The 22090-nt window shown below is 43.7% G+C and overlaps 1 protein-coding gene across 1 annotated transcript in view; it reads right to left on the bottom strand.

The window, feature by feature from the left end:
• The window catches only part of ANO2 (anoctamin 2), a 498883-nt gene that overhangs the window by 202008 nt on the left and 274785 nt on the right, over positions 1-22090 (bottom strand). Inside the window, exon 14 of the mRNA XM_063928499.1 lies at positions 9167-9229. Coding sequence (XP_063784569.1) covers positions 9167-9229 — 63 coding nt within the window. The remainder of the gene's footprint in view (positions 1-9166; positions 9230-22090) is intronic.

The raw sequence follows: 22090 nt of genomic DNA on the forward strand, positions 1-22090 counted from the left end.
TGCTAAGTTTGTTATCTATGTGAACACCTAAGTCTTTTTTCCAGTACAGAATCCCCTAATTTTACCCCATTTAATATGTAGCTGGTATTTTTGTTATTGCTACCAAAGTGCATTACCTTACACTTGTCTGTATTGAACCTCATTCTCCATTTTGCTGCACATGCTTCCAGTTTAAATAAGTAATTCTGAAGAGACTCAGCATCTCCCTCCGAATTTATAACCTTACACAGTTTGGTATCATCTGCAAAAATTGACACCATGCTCTCTAAACCTACTGCTAGATCATTTCTTCAGTCCAATTTGAAAAAGTTCCATTTGCCACAACTCGCTGCTCCCTATTATCTAACCAATTTCTAACTCAAGTGCATATTGTGCTCCCTAGCCCCAGTTCTTGTAACTTAGAGATACTGTAAGTCTCATGTGCGGTACTGTGTCGAAAGCTTTAGCAAGGTCTATAAACATTACATCCACCTCCTTACCCTGATCTAGGTTCACGCTGTTTCATAAGAGCCTAGTAAGTTTGTTTGACATGATCTATACTTAACAAATCCATGTTGGTTCCTATTAATAACTTTATTGGCTTCAAGGAACTTTTGTATACTATCCCTTAAAATACCTTCCAGTACTTTCCCCTCTATAGATGTAAGACTAACTGGTTTATAGTTACCCGGTTCAGATTTACTTCCCTTTTTGAATATCGGCACTACTTCCACTATATGCCAGTCTTTGGGAAACATGCCTGATGTAAATGAGTCATTGAAGATCAAAAATAATTAAATTCCCCCAATATGGTTGATTCAGATGCAATCCCGTTTTGCAACAGGATCTTGTACTCCAGCATAGGCATCTACAAGTAATGTCAGTCGTACCTTTACTTATGGGAATAACTGGGTGGTAATGAGGCGTTGATATGTAGGCTAAGCCAAGTGAGGGCAAGTTGAGGGAGAGTAGGAGGAACTGTACACTATGCTGGCCTATTTGTATGCAAAGATTCATTTAATTTCAAATGCATCTCTTGCACTACAGTACTTATAGGACTGGTGCAAACGTACATAATGGTGGCCGACCTGCGCGCAACTCTGAATTGTACACACTATGCTGAAACAACTGTGTGTTACGCCACACAGAAAACCGACTCTGCAACACAGACCTAACCATTTAACTCCGGCCAATGACCAGGTCACTTTGCAGAAGAAACTGCCGATGTCACACATCTGGTACATTAAGAGATTATGGCTAAAACACAGCCAACTAATGCCTTGAAAAACAATTTGTACAATACTGTACATAAATTTACTTCTCCCTGCCTCCGGATTTCCTCTAGGTGCAGCACTATCAGCCATTTCCTAAAACGTCAATGTTTTTAAGTTATTTCAACTCACGGGATTACTTAGGGTGGAGATGAAAATCTGTTCTGAACTTCTAGCAAAGCCATGGGGACCAATTTTTATCTTAAATTGCAAGATTTTTGACTTAGCTCTGATCAGTAGCAGATTCATCCTCAATTACTGCGCTCAGCGTAAGTTAGAGAAACCTTTACTATAATAATGGACTTATCTCTATTTGGGCTATCCAAGAAATATAAATATATATATATATATATATATATATATATACTGCTCAAAAAAATAAAGGGAACGCTTAAACAACACAATGTAACTCCAAGTCAATCACACTTCTGTGAAATAAAACTGTCCACTTAGGAAGCTACATTGATTGACAATCAATTTCACATGCTGTTGTGCAAATGGAATAGACAACAGGTGGAAATTATAGGCAATTAGCAAGACACCCCCAATAAAGGAGTTGTTCTGCAGGTGGTGACCAAACACTACTACTCAGCTCCTATGCTTTCTGGCTGATGTTTTGGTCACTTTTGAAAGCTGGCGGTGCTTTCACTCTAGTGGTAGCATGAGACGGAGTCTACAACCCACACAAGTGGCTCAGGTAGTGCAGCTCATCCAGAATGGCACATCAATGCTAGCTGTGGCAAGAAGGTTTGCTGTGTCTGTCAGCGTAGTGTCCAGAGCATGGAGGCGCTACCAGGAGACAGGCCAGTACATCAGGAGACATGGAGGAGGCCGTAGGAGGGCAACAACCCAGCAACAGGACCGCTACCTCCGCCTTTGTGCAAGGAGGAACAGGAGGAGCACTGCCAGAGCCCTGCAAAATGACCTCCAGCATGCCACAAATGTGCATGTGTCTACTCAAACAATCAGAAACAGACTCCATGAGGGTGGTATGAGGGCCCGATGTCCACAGGTGGGGGTTGTGCTTACAGCCCAACACCGTGTAGGACGTTTGGCATTTGCCAGAGAACACCAAGATTGGCAAATTCGCCACTGGCGCCTTGTGGTCTTCACAGATGAAAGCAGATTCTCACTGAGCACATGTGACAGACGTGACAGAGTCTGGAGACGCCAAGGAGAACGTTCTGCTGCCTGCAACATCCGCCAGCATGACCAGTTTGGCAGTGGGTCAGTAATGGTGTGGGGTGGCATTTCTTTGGGGGGCCGCACAGCCCTCCATGTGCTCGCCAGAGGTAGCCTGACTGCCATTAGGTACCGAGATGAGAGCCTCAGACCCCTTGTGAGACCATATGCTGGAGCGGTTGGCCCTGGGTTCCTCCTAATGCAAGACAATGCTAGACCTCATGTGGCTGGAGTGTGTCAGCAGTTCCTGCAAGATGAAGGCATTGATGCTATGGACTGGCCCGACCGTTCCCCAGACCTGAATCCAATTGAGCTCATCTGGGACATCATGTCTCATTCCATCCACCAACGCCACGTTGCACCACAGACTGTCCAGGAGTTGGCGGATGCTTTAGTCCAGGTCTCGGAGGAGATCCCTTAGGAGACCATCCGCCACCTCATCAGGAGCATGCCCAGGCATTGTAGGGAGGTCATACAGGCACGTGGAGGCCACACACACTACTGAGCCTATTTTGACTTGTTTTAAGGACATTGCATCAAAGTTGGATCAGCCTGTAGTGTGTTTTTCCACTTTAATTTTGAGTGTGACTCCAAATCCAGATCTCCATGGGTTAATACATTTGATTTCCATTGATCATTTTTGTGTGATTTTGTTGTCAGCACATTCAACTATGTAAAGAACAAAGTATTTAATAAGAATATTTCATTCATTCAGATCTAGGATGTGTTATTTTAGTGTTCCCTTTATTTTTTTGAGCAGTGTATATATATATATATATATATATATATATATATATGTACAACTAAACAACAATAACCCAAACTCGCGCTATATGGGATTTGGCAGCACCTCATAAGAAAGTCTCCCTGCTAGTGGGAGATAAACAAAGATAATAAATAAAAGTATTCAGAGGGCGCACTGTGACTTCAACTCCAGATATTGGAAACCAGCATGAACCGAATAGCAGTATTTTTTAATCAAACATTAAAAACATTAAAATCATACAGAAGTATAATAGTTCATAAGCACATTATTCATTTGTACATATGTAACACTTCATAAATACTTTCATAAACCCGACGCGTTTTGTCCTATAAGGACTTCATCAGGGGTACAGTTCGTAGTATGGGTACTGTTTCGGGTGGGTCCCGTGTAACCATAAAGTTTATTATTAGTGATAACCGTATTCCACTGGTAATAAAGGTATTTGATGTTGAGGAGAGAAGGCAGTCACAAGGTCCAGGATCTCACTATTTGGTTGGCTTTGGCCTATCTGGATTCCTGTCCGGTATCATTGATTCTGGTTTTAAAAATCTTATCTGATCTCCCCCAAACCCTTGAAGACAGTTTATAAATGGCTATGGGCAATTTTTGAACTCAAATATATTTCCACCGTACTCTACACGGAAGACCTTTGATGTTTAAGATTCATTTAATAATACCACACATCAAATACCTTTATTACCAGTGGAATACGGTTATCACTAATAATAAACTTTATGGTTACACGGGACCCACCCGAAACAGTACACATACTACGAACTGTACCCCTGATGAAGTCCTTATAGGACGAAACGCGTTGGATTTAGGAAAGTATTTATGAAGTGTTACATATGTACAAATGAATAATGTGCTTATGAACTATTATACTTCTGTATGATTTTAATATTTTTAATGTTTGATTAAAAAATACTGCTATTCGGTTCATGCTGGTTTCCAATATCTGGAGTTGAAGTCACAGTGCGCCCTCTGAATACTTTTATTTAATATATATGTATGTATTTGTAGTTTAAAGATATAACCTAGTGTTTTTCTATCTGTTCAGGTCCATGATAAATGTACTGCATAGCATTTTAATTGTGATTGAAAGGATCATGGGTTGCCTTAGGGGCTCAATACAATATTAAATTCACACCACACAGCTATGATGCTGCTTGACTAACATTTATTCAGCCAGATTGAATGCACCTGATCAATTATGTATTACATGGAATTTGAAAGCCAGCGCTATACATTGTGAACTTGGAAAAAAATGCATTGTTGGCCCATATGCCTTTTGTAGCACTTGCTTTTTTTTCTTCTTAAACTCTATTGTATATAATGCAAAGCCCATTGGGCAAGTGGCAGATTATTTTCCCAGGAACTGTAGTTACTATGTATTTATATCAGCACAGTGGACCAAACTTGTTAAATCTGGGAAGGATAATGTTGTATTAAGTTAGACAAGCAACAAATTCTGTGGTAAAAAAAAAAATGTTAATTTTCAACGTGTTTATTTTTTTAGCACATTATCCGCAGAGCCCTACTCGATAGCATGTAGCGTGTATGCAAAGTTTCCATGTCACGTGTTAGTCCCCTCGGAGCCTAATCCTATATTTAATGGGAAATGTTATTTGGCGATATTGATACAGAGATAATACCCAAGCCTTTGTCAATGCCCCTCTTGGGTAAAAAAGTTACACTTCTCCACATGTCTGGACAGGGATAGCGTCCTGCAATGATGACATCATATTGACTCAATACTGATCACTCTAATAGGCTACCAGATGTCTCTGGGTCATAAAAGTAACCTGAGCAGGCTTGCGTTTTTTTTAGACTACACCCTCATTTAAATCTTGGATAATGGAAGCGTATTTCACAGGAGAAACAAAAACAAATATGCCAGATTGTGGTTGTAAATTTCTTGGAAAAAAGATAGAGCCATGTGTACAGTAACAGAGAGGCTGGATGTATCGGGGGTAACTTAATACTCCATATTAACGGAATTCTGAATATTGCTCTCCTTTGTGCCTGAAGTTGGACTGGTTACATTTCAATATCCTCAGGTATTGCATTCATTATCGTAAGCAGTAATGAGGTCTTACAGATAGATGTAGCTAGAAAATATTATGTTGAAAGTGCAGTCAGTCAAAATGTAAATAAGTCATCTCAATGCTTGGTGGGGTTTGGTCTTCTAGGTATTCTAACTATTCATTAATTTCACCTGTAAAACTGCAGTCGGCATCAGACTGAAGTGTCTAGGGGCCACAGGGGGAATGTAGTGATAGGGGCACATGCTTAAGGGGTGTGGTCTTGCCCCACAGGGGGTGTGGACAGTCACTACAGATGCTCAGGCAACCATTAGAGAGGACATAGCCTGCAGACAAAATAGCTACTACAATGCATGATCTGGGCCTGTTTATAATTACTGATAGTTCGTTCATACAGTATAATCTACCAGATTATGAACTCTGTGGTGAATATACCATAGCCCTGGGAATGCAGTACAATGTAACATATGTATAATAATAAAGCACATAGCGGGGAACGTAATAGGGTGTGAGAATAAGAAAGTGAGACATTTTGTGAGAGTTCTGTTTTTTTAAAGTGGCAGTCATTTACATGGGAACATTAACCTGGTTTTACCATGTTAATGATTGCCACTTTAAAAAACGGGAAAGCTCACAAAATCTCTCACTTCCTGATTCTTACACCTAATTCCTCACCTCCCCCCCACCCCACCCCCCATGATGTTATCCGGTCTATATATAGTACAATAATACACACCAGCCAGTGTCTATTACTCAGTGAGAACTGCTTTAGGTCTAGTAAAAGCCAAATACATGCCATTGTAAAAAAAATAAAAATTATTATATCTAAGTTATTGCCACTGGGAAGTCTTAAGTGTTGGTCACTTTTATCCCAATTACATTCTTGGTCTGCAATAGTCTTTTATTTTCACACAAGAAAACATTAGATCAGTTAACCCAATCGCTAATTTTGATTGTCAGGGGGCAAATCTTGGTGTAGTTTCTATAGAAACAAACCAAGCGCCAATGTTCATCCATGTTCCTGCTCTGTCAAGTTCCTGACCCTCATAGAGTAACATAGAATTATTCAAGTACAGTTCTAGAACCTGACATTAGAGGAGGAGGTGGGGTTCTTTAGCAGTGGGGCCCACCAGGGAATTCTCCTGTACCCCCATGGACCATTCCGACCCTGACTGTAGTACACCAAACCAGTGGTGGCTCCAGAGGAGGGGCTGCAGGTCAGTTCAAATTTCAAATAGGGGAGCTACACTAACTGTCACCAACTGCCATTTCAAACTGACTCACTGGCAGTTGGTGTGCCTCCCCTATTTGAATTGTGAACTGAGCTGCAGCCCCTCCTCTGGATCTGCGCCTGCATATATCATGCTAGGAATCTGGGCGTGATGCTCTGAATTTCTAACCCCAACCTTCCCTCACAAAGTGGTTAGCTAAAACTAATTCCTCTTTGCTTACCACAAAATGTTTTTATCCCAGAACAAACGGTTAGATTGCCCGGAGAGTGGCACCTCTGGTGATCCCAAAATTTCTCTTCTCAGTCATTGATCTTGTAAAATCCGTTCTTGATTCACCCACCCTCTCTATGGTTGGGTACCTTGCTCTCAAACAGCTTATGGTCCATATATAAAATGTTTGTACTGTACTGTTTATTCTATCATAACAATATACCAATAATATACAATCCCCACACTGGGTTTTTAATTCCACAGGCACCAATAGCAACATCCTTCCCAGGAGGCCACTTTTATAATATATTTCTTTATTTCAATCTGCAATACGGTAATGCTTAGACACACTGTAGCTTGTGGTTACCACTTATCTCTCTGCTCTATTAACTTCATATGGTTCTACACTATTATGTAATTCCTAGTTCACCAGCATTAGGACATCTGATTTGCAATAATTCAATAAAGATATTTGTAGCTTTCAAAACAAAAACAAGACGTCATTATTCACTTTAAAAAGTATTGTAATTGTAATGCACTCATAATTGATCAGTTACTATTTTTATCATTGATCATTTTCATCTCAATCATTCATTCTGGAGAGAGGGGTCTCTGGAAACCCCCCTCCCCCAGATTGAGGCATTGCAATACCCCCAATGTGACGTACAATGGAGATACGGTATCCCCTTTTTGTACAGGTGCCTTTGTCGCATGCACAAAGTCCGTAGTTCCCCCTCACAAATGTTGTGGGATGTGACTATTACAGAATACACAAAAGTAATAGATGAATACTAAAAATGTTAGTGCCTTCTTGGGGATGCGTTCAGCATCCTGGCTGTCAGGATGCCGGAGGTCACGTGATCAACGCCGGAATCCCAACACCACTCAGGAGACCGGTGCCAGATTACCAACAGTTGACATCCCAAAGGTGAATATCGGGGTTCAGGGTTAGGAATAGCGCCTGGTGGGGCGGGGGAGGTTAGGGTTAGGCACTAGGGGGGTTTGAGTTATGCACTATCGGGGTGGTTAGCTCTAGCCACCACTCCCCGAGGGTTAGCCGTAGCCGACAACCCTAAGGGTTAGGGTAGGGGCCGGTTGGGGGGATGTCGGCATCTTCAGTGGTGGGATATCGCGGTCAGTCATGTGAGACAGCCGGCATCATGACCGCCGGCATTTCATATGTATTCCCTTCCTTGTACTTGCTTTTTGAAGCTAGTTTGCTCAGCTTCAGATGATAATTTGTAATCTGGAAGATCTGATGCATAATGTTGTTCTGTTATCAACTGTTAGCAGGACTAAAGAGGAGATGTATCAAGCTTTGGAGACAGATAAAATGGAGAAGCTGCCATAGAAACCAATCAGCTTCTATTATTTCAAAGACTGTGCTAGATACAGTAAATGGCAGACGTTGATTGGCAGCCTTGTGCAACTTGTATACTTTATATCTCTCCACGGCTCTATATATTCCCCCCCCCCCCCCCTCTAACTGTGGCAAGGTTTACTCACCAGAGGCCCCAGATTTGTTGGATATGCAGGCTACACTTTGGTTTCTTAGGCTTAGAAAGGATTTACTGAGCTGAAAAAGACCCCTCTGCGTGGAGGGAAGGTGGAGCAGGAGGGAAGGAGGAGCGCAGCAGGCGTAGTAGGAGAGAAAAGGACCCTCCGAGTGCCACTCAAAACATCCTCACATGCCAAAGTTGGCTACTCCTGCTCTATGTTGTCATGCACCGTCTCTAGCAAATTTCTCAGACACCTCTTTAATCTCATTCTTTGCTTATGATATCTGTGCACTATAAAAATGGAATAATTAAATTATGTAATTATATCATTATCTAATTTAAACCAAGGATGACTTCATGTACATTGTCATGGATGGGATGCGGTTAAGATATTGGCTGTTGAGATACTAGCAGTCGGAATACCGATGCCGGAATACCGACACCAGCAGAATGCCACCGCCAGAAACCCGACAGAGGCGTAAGTATTGCGGGCGGACTTCGGTTAGGGCAGGGGGGGGTTAGGTTCAGGCACCACCTGGGGGGGCTAGGGTTAGGCTGTGGTGGGGGGGGTTAGGGTTATGCACCACAGGGAGTAGGGGGGGGGGGGTTAGGTTTAGGCACTAAGGGTGGAGGATTAGGTGGTAGGGGGATGGGTTAACATACTCACCTCAACCCTGTCGGGATTTCAAAGATCAGGATGCTACCATCGTATTGTGACATCCGGCATCCCGTCCACCGGCCAAACATACTGAACCTTTATGGATGTGTGATGGTTATTGCATGGACTAGGTAATCTTAGTATTATTATTATTATTATTATTATCATCAATAAAACGACTATTCCTGCAAATCAAATATTTTAAAAATGATACTCCATAATCCAACTACTAGAAAAATGTAATTAGTGAAATTAGTTTCAATAGGAATTATAATAAACATAATACTGTATCTGTATGCTATAAAATAAATAATTCAATCTTACCCCATTTTTACACTTTTCTTTCATTAAAAGCAATTTGGTTTCATATTCCGGCCTTGGATGTTCCTACACAAGAAAAAAAGAACCAGGAAGAGCATATTAGTTTTCATTCTCTTTTCCATTTTGGACGTCAAACACGACCAATAGAGCACAATACACCGAGGAACAGTGGAGTATCTGTGTGGTTTTTTGTACCATAGGACACGGTTAAACACATCACTAGAATTGGAGGGACCAAACACTTGAGGACACGCAAAGGTCTAACAAAAGGGAAACAAGTCAAACCTTTATACGCTCCTTGGTGCAGATTCGATGGTGAAAAAGGAGAAAAAACATATTATAAACATGCGCCAAGTGGGAAAAAAATTAGATATATTTTTTTTCCACAGAAACCACAAGGTTTATGCAATGAAAAGTTGTTTTCTTAGCAAAAGTCACACTATTGTTTGGAACATGACACAGTATGTACAGATTTTTAAAGTGTAGCGATTTTAAAGTCTGAACCAATGTTATTTGAGACAAAAGTATATATGAACCAGGCCACAAGGGAAAATACTGTGCACCAGCACTGACCTCCCGCTGTGGAGTAGCATTTGTTGCTACCGCCACTCTCATTGCAATAGAGAGGTGCTTGCAATGGGGCTATGTACTGAGAACTCAACACAGCACGACAGAACATAATTGACATACTTGCCTACTGTTCCTAATCTTCCAGGAGACTCCCGAAATTTTGGGGAGTCCTCCAGACTCCTGGCAGAACATAACAACTTGTACCTCCTCTCTAGGAACCCTCCCGGAGAACAGAATAATAGTAGGTAAGTATGGGTTGCAGCTATCTTTATTCAGCATCATCTGCAGTTTTGTAATTTTAGCAATCACATGCTGGGGGCCGACCAGCACATCACAGCCCAACATGCTATTGGCAGTTAGCAATGCAATCGCAATTCAATTGCATCATTAAATAAGTGAAGCCCCCCTGCCTCCGCAGTCTGGCTGCTAAGGCAGTCGGCCTGCCACCATTTTCCTGTTCACAGCGGCCACCATTTACGACGTCATGCCCACACAAAGCCACGTCGCCTCCCCCAACAACCACGTGAACGCCTCTGCCTGTCAATCAAGCAGAGGCATTTGTATCAATGCATGCAAAAACATTGGCTGCAGCACGCACGGGCAGATTGGGACCTGCGCATGCACACTGCAGCTAAAACTGGCCCAATGCAATCACATTGCATTAGCGGGCCAAGAAGAATAATGCCCTATATAAGTAGTTTATCTACATTTAGCTAATTCCTATTGACCAATGTGTAGGCAAATTGTCAGGGAAGGGAATAAGCCAAGATGTGGTCAATCTGGGCACCTACAAATAACCAGCGTTATATAAAGCTTCAGAAACTCTGGTAACCAAGATTTCCTGTCAAAAATTATGAACTGTAGAAAATTTTACTCTGATTCGAAATTGAAATCAGGACGGGCACTCTTGAAAGCAAAAAAATAAAGAATTGTATGAAGGCCAGGTACAAGTAAAAAAAAATGGTGGGGGGGGTTTGAGAATTTTGAGAAGTAAAGTAGCTAAGCTGAATGGCAGAAAAACAATCTCTTTGTGAATTTCTATATCACTGATCAGGTCATGTTGCAGGGGGCGATGAGTAGTTGAATGCACATGGGCCCTCATTCCGAGTTGTTCGCTCGCAAGGCGATTTTAGCAGTATTGCACACGCTAAGCCGCCGCCTACTGGGAGTGAATCTTAGCTTCTTAAAATTGCGAACGAAAGATTCGCAATGTTGCGATTACACATCTCGTAGCAGTTTCAGAGTAGCTTCAGACTTACTCGGCATCTGCGATCAGTTCAGTGCTTATCGTTCATGGTTTGACGTCACAAACACACCCAGCGTTCGCCCAGACACTCCTCCGTTTCTCCAGCCACTCCCGCGTTTTTTCCGGAAACGGTAGCGTTTTTTCCCACACGCCCATAAAACGGCCTGTTTCCGCCCAGTAACACCCATTTCCTGTCAATCACACTACGATCGCCTGAGCGAAGAAAAAGCCGTGAGTAAAAATCCAAACTTCATAGCAAATTTACTTGGCGCAGTCGCAGTGCGGACATTGCGCATGCGCACTAAGCGGAAAAACGCTGCGATGTGAAGAAATTTTCCGAGCGAACGACTCGGAATGACCTCCATGGAACGCAAGTGCACTTACGTTGTGTGCATGTAACAAAATGCAGGATATTCACCTGCGTGCAGGGTTGTACAGATCTATGCGACCGCACCAGCCTTAACTATAAGCGTGCTCCATGCTAATCACATGACGGACAGGCAGCCCTGGGGGGAAGTGTTTTCTGCTTGCGGGACTGCCAGTCCAAACAGCGATAGCAGAGCACTTCTCATGGGAAGCCACTCCCTGCTATAACTGCAGCCGTGCGTGGTGTCTAGAGGCTGCAGCTGATTCAGTCCCCAGAAGCCTGCTTGTTAATTTGTGCACATGACCACAATTTGCACATTTCATGTCAGCAGACCCCCTATCCACCCCGGAAATCAGAAGTAGGAGCCGCCACTGCTTATAATATCTTTGTTCCAATGTACTGCAACACTGTTTAAACTAAGTAGCAAAGGAACAGTAGTTGGTGCCAGTGTATTAAAGCGCAGGTTTACAAATGTGTAGGTGTCACCCATAGAAACCAATCAGATTTTAGTTATTATTATATGGTGTATTATAGAAAATGTTAGATAGAATTTGTTGGGTTGCTATGAGCAACACCTCCTCTTTTGTAAACCAGACTTTCAGAAATGATCTCCCTAGTATACTAATGTGTTTTGCCAACCCCACAAGCCAGCATAAAAATTTGTGATGACCAATCTGCTTCTAACTGTCATTTTTTAAACACAGCCTGTAACATGGCAGTTTGAAGCGGATTGGCTGGTACTTTATCACTCTCCACTCTATCACTCTCTGATAATTTATACATTTCCCAAAAAATAACTTGAGTTCTATTAGGGCCATCTTAATGTATGGGCATGCTCTTCAGCAGCCCAGGGCCCTACAACTCTAGGGGCCCTCAAGCAGGGGCAAGCTGGACCGGGGGCATTCCTCTGGAGATTCTTGGGAGGCAGGTAGATAATTCTTCCTCTACCTGCCTCCCAGCCTGCAGTCCGACAGTGATTGGTTGTCAGCATACTGATTGGTGTATGGCTGGAGCTATCCACCAATCACAGTGCTGACAGCTATTGACTGTATGGAAGCATGTGGAGAGACAGCGCAGGAGGGATAAGTTATGATTATTATTTGTTTTATTCCCGTGAGTGGGTGGGTAGGGCCCCAGTATATCACCTAGTTCAGGGCCTACAATGCTGTTAAGATGTCCAGTTCTATATTATGTTGTGTCTTTGGCATCTGTAATAGAACTGATATTATTCCCCACTAGACAATTTTATTGTATATTTTGTAGTGGTTTCTCTGATCCGTTGAGCTTACAATCTACCTTTCCTTGATAAGTTGATGAGGGACATATATATGTGCTGGTATCGTGTATTTACTTTTCAAACACTATTACATACTGTATTCTTCATTAGTTATCATATATGGTTTCAATGTTAAATTTAGCACATCTACGATCAGTCACACCGACATGCGGGGTGATGCCCGGGTCGCAGCGACTGCGTGTGACATCACGCAGCCACAGCGCCCCCCCCCACCCCCCAATGGTTCGGGCACACCTGCGTTGCCCGGGCCACGCCAACTAAACGGCAGCCAAACGCCGCCGGCCCGCCCAGAGACCGCCTCTGCCTGTCAATCAGACAAAGACGATCGCAGGGCTAAGACAGCCGTTGGCTGTCTGGCATGCGCCGGCGCACTGCGGTGCCAGTGCATACGCAGTTCAGACCTGATCGCTGCTGTGCGAAAATGCACAGCAGCGATCGGGTCTGAATTAGCCCCTGTGTACTAAGTGGGTGTGGTTCAAAAAGTCAACGGTGCAAATGTCAAAAGGTTGACACAATCAAAAGTTCGACACGGGAATGGTTGACATATGAAAAGGTCGACATGCGTTTTTAATGTTTTTTGGGTGCCAATTTGCAGCTTTAAGCACATGGAACCCCAATTAATGGACCAATTCACCTCACATGGCTTGTTTCGCTCGCAATGCTTCGGCCAACCAATTATACTCCATGACTATGAAGTTAAAAAACTGCAAAAAAATCCCAAACAACCCTCATGTCGACCTTATGCTGACCGTTGTCATGTCGACCATTTGAACCTGTCGACCATGTCAACCATATGCATGTTGACCATTTGGTGTCGACCTATCGACTATTGACCTATCATCCAGATACTGTGCTAGGCTGTCTCTTAGGGGGGATATATGAAACCTTCTAAAGAGGACAAGTGGAGAATACATGTTACCCTGAGTATATGCACAAAACTGCTGTTTTGACAAGGTCAGATGGGATCAGAAATGGAGCAGTTAAGTGATGGCCGTTCCTGGGCGGCGACTGGGAGGCGGCCTGAGCTGAACGCAAGAAAAGTTTGTCAGTGATAGTGTCTTAGTTCTCAGGTGCACAGTGCCTTTCACAGAGGCCATGCTCAGACAGAAAACTGCACGTGCTATAGGGCAGGTGCAAGTGCCGATGGTGCATGCATTGGTGGTGTGTCAGGAATCACCAGCGGTGTTACAGCGCACAGAGATGCTGAAAGTTCAGCGGGAGGCTGAAAGTAGCATTTACACATTATCGCTCCTGAATCTCCACCACCATCCATGGCCATCCCACTCGCACAGCCACAACCCAGAGACAGATTATGGCTCCATGGTACCCAGGTAACATACAGGTTTGGACGCTTTTTCCATTCCATTTGTCAAAAAAAATACAGAAACCATTAAAACAAATTAATGCAACCTAGTCCTGCCAGTGCTCACCAGGTCCTAGGTATGAGGCTAGGTTGCCCAATGATCCAGCTATGCCTTGCCAACTATTTACAGGTGGTTAACTTTATTTATTAGCCGTTCTGTATTACCTACCCTTGAGAACAGTGGCCTTGGGCTACTGATGTATGGGGGCTGGCATCAGTTGAGCCTCTTCATTAAACATTTTATATCAGAGCAGCTTTAATGTCTATCAGTTTAAGACACATTGGGCCAGATGTAATGATGTCCAGCATCCCTCACGGCCTCCGAACTCTGACTTTTTTTTAAAAGGGGCAATCTCTCACAAGGCAAAACCATGCCTTGTAAGTGATTGCCCCTTTAAAAAAAAGTCTGAGTTTGGTCAGCATCCCGCACAGTCGCCGAACTTGGGCATCATTACATCCGGCCCATAGGGTCTAATTCAATTAGAGGCAATGGTGGTCATTGCGAGTTGTTCGCTCATTGCCGTTTTTCATAACGCAGCAATTAGGTGGAAAATGCGAATGCGCATGGTACGCGAATGCGCATGGTACGCAAATGCGCTAAGTTATTTATCACAAAACTTAGTAGATTTACACAAGCTCGAGCGACGTTCTTTCATCACTCGAGTGATCGTAGTGTGATTGACAGGAAGTGGGTGTTTCTGGGCGGAAACTGGCCGTTTTCAGGGAGTGTGCTAAAAAACGCATGCGTGCCAGGTAAAAACGCAGGATTGGCTGGGGAAACGGGGGAGTGGCTGGCCGAACGCAGGGCGTGTTTGTGACGTCAAACCAGGAACTAAACGGACTGAGGTTATCGCAATCTAGGAGTACGTCTGGAGCTACTCAGAAACTGCAAGAATTATTTAGTAGCAGTTCTGCTAATCTTTCGTTCGCTATTCTGCTAAGCTAAGATACACTCCTAGAGGGCGGCGGCCTAGCGTTTGCAATGCTGCTAAAAGCAGCTAGCGAGCGAACAACTCGGAATGAGGGCCAATGACTGGTTGCACATATATTTGCCCCTCATGCTAGGCTGAACATCACTAGTTTTATAAACATTCTATGAGATGAGGAGAGAATCTAGTTATGCTTCTCCCCGTTATACAGTATGCCATCCCAGAGCAGAACATCTCAGGCCAAGCTGCTAATTGAATCAACCCCTAAGGTTGAAGTTTCTTTCATGGGGTAGCAAATTTTAAATGTTAACAGTTTTTGTTTCAGAAAACAATCTCTGTGTTATTGTTACAATGCAGATGAAACATTTGCAAATAGAATGTTTTCCTGCTTACATTTATTTATGAAGACACATTTAGGAGGGAACAGATGTAAGTGGTTAATAAGAGAATCTCAGAAATGCCTAAATGTTTCTTTTACCGTGTTCATTCTTTCATGTTCAGTAACAAGGCATGTTTAATGCTGGTCAGAAGTTGTTTAAGTACATCTCCACATAAGAGCAGAAATAACTGATATGCTGTACTGCAGATGTATAAAATGCAATACAATCTGGTTTGCAAATTCTGCATTAAGTAAGAGCAGGTAGATAAGCATTGGAAGGAACAATAAAATGCTAAAAAATCAATCAAGCGCCCCGACCACAGTGGAGGAGACCTTGTTGAGAATGCAACCTATGAACTCAAGAGAAACCAGTGCCATCACAGATAGTACCTAGTGATGTCATCGGTTCTTAGTGAACAGATGTGTTACAATCAGAAAATCACTGCGTCAGCTATGGCAGACCTCCATATTACTGGTTTGTAGGGACCTGCATTATCATGAGTATTATTCAGCTTCCTCTGAGAACTGGCCATTGAATGGTCCACCATTGACAGTCTCCATCAATGGTGCGATCAGTGTTTTACGAAAATGGCATTAAACCCTCAATGGGAAACTGTCGATATATATTTAGATGGACATCCATGCTTTGGTTCATGGGAAAAGGGTTGGAGCTAAGCATCACATGCTGTAAAATAGAAACATTGATGCGCCTCTGCCACATTGATGGTGGAGAACCACTGGACCTCCAGCATTGAATGCAAACCCTTGGCATGGAAAACAATTGATGGTCAATGGTTGCTAACCATTGATGGTTGATGGCTGTCCCTACAGATGGTAACACTTATGGGCACTAAAGAACATTTTTCAGGGGATGGGATAGTGCGTGGTAGGGAGCCAGAAAAGGAGTAACCAAGTCATTGAGCTTTGTCTATACTAGTTTGTATTTGGAGGAGGTAAAACAGGATGCGGAGCATCCTGGCACCCACAATCCTTGTGTATGCTATGTGAAATTATTTTATATATTACTTATATCAAATCAACCGAAAATTAATAAACATTATGTTCATGGCAATCTCTTCCATTGGACTTAACTGGCAGTTGCCCAGGGGCCTGAGTATTCTAAGGTCCCATGTTCAATACCCCCCCTGCTCGACAGCTGCGTCGACAGCAAGCTGCCCCCTACCTTTCATCAAACCACCAACTTGCTGGGAGTTGCTGGTTAGCAGAGACGCTGCCGCTGCCGATAGCAACCCCCCCCCCCTCCCCTCCATGCACACGCACACTGGAGGTTTCAGAATTGCATGAAGAATAGAACACTCAGTCCCTACCCCCCGGACAACCATAGGACATTACAGCCGTCGATAGCACCCTCTTCCTCCAGCTAGAGGATGGGTATGGGCCCCAGTGCATTACTGTGCTCCTCTAGGGCAGGGACTGATGTGAATACCCAAATAATCTCTGTAATACTGCTGTGGAATATGTGTGGGCTATAAAACTAACTAGTGGTAGTATTATTAATAATAATAATAATAATAATAATAATATATTCATTATTTTGATATTTAATATTTCCATTACATAAAAAAGAAAAATAAGAAATGTCTCTTTATTGCCTTGTCACTTTAATGGTTAACTATGTGTTTATTTGTGTTTGTGTTCCTGTGGCAAGGAAATTAGATTGTAAGCTCCTTTGGGGTAGGAATGAGGTGCCTGGATAAAGTTATCTGATTATACAACACTGTAGTGCTACATAGACAAAGACTGATGATGATGATGATGATGATGATGATGATGATGATGATGATGATGATAATAATAAATTGAAATATTGCAGATGTGCTGACTAAATCTAACGTTTGTGTTTTGGCACTGCACCTAGCATATTGTTTTGTCCCTTCTTCTGAAGAAAACTAACACATGTAACTGTGGCAGGGAAGGTGGCCCCTCTCATATCTGGGCCCCATAGCAGCGGCACTCCCTGCACCTATGGTAGCTACGCCCTTGTATATAACACATGTAACTGTGACAGGGAAGGTGGGCCCTCTCAGCTCTGGGCCCCATAGCAGCTGCACTGCCTGCACCTTTGGTAACTACGCCCTTGAAACGCTACAAATAACCCGCCATCCCAGTTAGCAACACCTAGTGCACAGGTGAACAGCTGTCATATGGCATTATACCAGTTAAAAAAAAAAACAACACGTTTTTGTTGCAAGGATGGAAATGACCCCGTCATATTGTATTGGCCAAGCCATTTACACTGCAATTGAACAAGGTATATTAAATATTATTCTTTAATGGGCCACGATGGGATAGATTTGTAAGTCAATAAGCATGTCATAAAACCAATGAATATTTGTATTAAAAACAAACCTAAAATGCTAATGAAAGTTGTTTTAGATCATATCTGCTCATAAATAAGAAAGTACTCCTCTATTAGCAAGCATCCTGGGGCACTGTAGCATGTGTGCTTCAAATAATTTATGTGCAAATACAAAAGCCCATTCAAAGCGCATTAATATTTATGTTGCACTAAACCCACAATCTCGCAAATAGGTTTATTTTACATAATATGGTTAAGACACAATGGTTATTATTACACAAAAACATTGTGGAGAAACAAAGTTATGTAAGATCCATTTGTTTTGTCTCTTATCCCAGCCATACACAGAGCCTGATGGAGAGATGGACACAGCAGACTCAGCAGCTGCATCCAGAGCCAGCCTTGTGCATAGGCAAATTGGAATGCCTAGGGGCACAAGCAGATTCTGCTGATTAAAATGATATGCAACATGCCTATATTCTGTGTGTGACTGCGGCTGTATCTGCATACGAAATGCTACGTTACAGTGTATTCCTGGAAAGTACTGTAACATAGCATTTCACATGCAGATAGAGCCGCCGTCGCACACAGAATATAGGGCCTATTTCAGACCTGATCACTAGGCTGCATTTTCGTACAGCCTGCGATCAGGTCTGAACTGCGCATGCTTATGCGCCACAATGCGCAGGCGCGTCAGTCCGCAGCGACGGGGATTTGCGGCCAGCGAGGGATGGTGCAAGAAAAGCGATCGCACGGGTGATCGTAAGGTGACTGACAGGAAGAGGCCGTTTGTGGGTGGCAACTGACCATTTTTAAGGAGTGTCCAGAGAAACGCAGGAGGGACCAGGCGTTTGAAGGGAGCGTTTCTGACATCAGCTTCGGCTCCGATCATCGCACTGGAAGAGTAAGTCCTGGTCAGCTCTCCTGCACATGCGATTGCACCCCTGCACAGCGATTTCCCCCTCCCCCTGTAGGCGGCAACTACCTGATCGCAGGGATGCAAAAAACGCACCCTATCGATCAGGTCTGAATTAGGCCCCTAGGCATGCTAATTATAATTTTATTCAGCAGAAGCTTTTTGTGCATACTAGTCACATAGCAATGAAAATAAGATGCATTTCCTGCAAAAAAAAAGGTGCCCAACGTTAGCAGAGCTGGACGGGAGTTGCATGGCATATTGAGGCAAGATGTATGAGGACACATCTGTATCGGTCACAGTGAGTGCTGTGTGTGGGTAGGTTCGTTGTGCAATAGTGTTTGGCATAGGTGTAAGGAGCATTATCTGTGTCGTGTGTAAATGCATTAATAATGTGCGGCATATGTGTAAGGGACATTATGTGTGTCGTTATGTGTATAATAAAGGTTGGCATAATGTGTAAGGTGCATTATGTTTATAAAGACATTAATAATGTGTGTCATATGTGTATGGGGCATTACTGTGTGGTATTATGTGTATAAAGGCATTACTAATGTGTGACATTATTTGTATAAGGTGCTCTACTGTGTGGTGTAATGTATAGAAAAGGCACTACTGTGTGGTGTAATGTGAATAAGAGCAATATGGTGTGGTGTAATGTGAATAAGGATCAATTCAGTGTTATGTAATGTGCACTACTGTGAGGACTAGGAGTAATGTATATAAGGTAAAGTGGTACTACTGTGTGATGTAACGTGAATAAGGGACACTATAGCATGATATAATGTGAATAAAGTTACACTACTGTGTGGTGTAACTTGAATTGGGGGTACTGTTGTGTGGCCATGCCCCTTCTCAAAAGAACACATCCCTTATGTGCACTCTGTTCCTATTTAAAATATATGGGGTAGGAGCAACAAAATAAGGACTGCTATGGGTGAAGGATGATGATGATGGGAAAGGGGTGCAGGGTCAAAGACAGAACTGGCACCAACCAAAATCTTGCCATCATATTGATTAGGGCCAGCTCTGGCTGCATCTTTGAATAAGCCCAATAATTAATCAATCAGTCTCCGCACCCATATCCCACATGACCAATTTTGCTATGTATACTGTGTTTGAAAAATGACAGTTAGGAGCTGGTAGGTATGTTATCTCTATCCACTTATCAGTCTTTATGACTTAGCACACCTGCCTCTATGGGGTCTATTCATGAAGCAGTGAAAAGAGCGGAGTAGTGATCCTGTGGAGAAGTTACCCATGGCAACCAATCAGCTGCTGCTAACAACTGTACAGTATGCTAATTAGAAATGTTACTTCAATGCTGATTGGTTGCCATGGGCAACTTCTCCACTGGCTCACTTCTCCACACTTTTCACTGCTTCATGAATAGACCTATAAGTGGGAAAAAGTAATGGATAATACATACCTTATTATCTATACGACAGATGGGGACCTCCTCTACTATTTGGTCTTTAACTTGGTATCCGGATAATAGGTTGACAGTCAAAAGATCGACAGTCAATAGGTCTACAGCAAATGGTTGACATGGTCAAAAGGTTGACATGATCAAATAGTCAACGTGCCAATGGTCGACACAGCATATGGCCGACATTTTTTTTTTTTTTTTTTTTACTCAACTCATTCATACTTTGCCATCCATGTGGACTACAATTTTGAAAAGTAACCTGTGCCGAGCGCAGCGGTAGTGGAGGGTTCACGAGCCATGCGAGGGGACGCGGTGCACTAATTGGGGTTCCATGTGTTGGAAGCAAAAAATCTACACCCCCAAAAAAATTAAAACTCATGTTGACCTTTTCATGTGTCAACTATTTCCATGGCGACCTTTTCATTGTGTTGACCTTTTTCATATGTCACCCTTAGCATGTCGACCGTTGTGTGTTAACCTAGACACTGTTGACCTTTTCACTGCTGTATAACTGTCTTCTTGCACTCATTAACTTATTGTTATTTGTTAGTCCCTTACAAAAAAAGATCTTTATTTCTTTATTTAAATCAGTCTGAGGGCCCCAATTCTTATTTATATTAGATTAAATGATGACCAGAAAGAAAACCTTCGCAGGAAACTATAATTGGTCAGCAGGGCTGCAGGGGCCAACAGTTGCCAACCAATTATACAGTATCTATAATTAACAAATCCTTATAGGTTTTGGTGATTTGAAAGATGAAAAACCTGAAAAGTCATTAGAGAAATGAATATATTGTTAACCTAGGAGTCAGGGCTGAAATAATGGGCTGCAGGGCATCAGGGTGGTCTCCATGTTCTTCTATTGCAACTACCAACTAATGAACTCATCACTTGTAACTAGGTGATTCATCGCGCCCTACGGGCACTCTTCACACCATTGTAGGGGGCTACGCCCCCTTAACCCTTGCACGCCCTTGTGGCGTGCAATATTTGTATTATATGGAGTATTACCTCCAATCATAATTGTGTGAGTGGTTACATATTGCACGGACAAAGGGCGTACAATGGTTAAGGGGTTGTAGCCCCTTGCAACGGCGTGAACAGTGCACGCAGGGCCTGATGAATCACCTAGTAGGTGCTGTGGTTGGGGGAGTGGTGGGTGCAGGGGAGAGGCGGATGGGTTACGGGGGTGCTGCGGGTGGGGGAGGGGTGGTTGCAGGGGTGCCTCGGGTGGGGGAGGGGCTGGTGCGGTGGTGCCGTGGGTGGGGAAGGGGTGGGTGCCGTGGGTGGGGGTCCGAAGCCACCACAGGTGCGGAGGTGCCGCGGGTGGGGGAGGGGTGGGTGTGGTGGTGGGGCGGGTGGGGGAGGGGCGGGAGGGGCGGTGCTGGGGGTCCGGAGCCACCACTGGGTGGTAGAGGGGGTGTGGGGGTGCTGCGGATGGGGCCTGGAACGCACTGCGAGTGGGAGAGGGGCGGGTAATGCTTCTCCTGCTTCTCCTCCTGGAAGCAGTTAAGCTGCTGTCCTCCCTTTGGCAGTGGCTCTCCCGGAGACTCGCACAGCAGCCAAGCAGCCCTTCACTATTGTTAGTGCCGCTGTCCCAACGTGCCGCATTACATGGAAGAAGATGCACTCAATAAACTACAGCTCCCAGCAGGCCATAGCGATTGGAATGCTTTGGCGCTAAGGTCTGCTGGGAGGTGTAGTTTATTTAGTGCTTCTACTTCCCTGTAATGCTGCACATTGGGACACCAGCGCTAACAATAGTGACTGGCTGACAGAATTGACTGACTGGCTGAATCAATGTAAAAGGTGAGAGTGCTGTGCAGTGTCAGTGACACTGCACACCCACTGCACTGCACAGCACTGTCACCTTTTACATTGATTCAGTGTCCAGACATTACCCTCCGCGATATCACCCACTCTGTCCGTTACATTAGCCATCTCGGGGCTTCCAGGCCGGCAGGCCAGGTGCTGTGTTGCAGAGTCAGGGCCTCTGGGGATCTGAGCGCGGCTGTGGCAGGGAGTCACTTCCGTGACATCATGCGCAGAGGAGGCTCCGGGGCTCAGAGAGTATGTGGCACAGGGAGGGCTATGAAAGCCTTTCGCTGTGT

Source organism: Pseudophryne corroboree, chromosome 6, assembly GCF_028390025.1.
Source record: "Pseudophryne corroboree isolate aPseCor3 chromosome 6, aPseCor3.hap2, whole genome shotgun sequence".
Lineage (NCBI taxonomy): Eukaryota > Metazoa > Chordata > Amphibia > Anura > Myobatrachidae > Pseudophryne > Pseudophryne corroboree.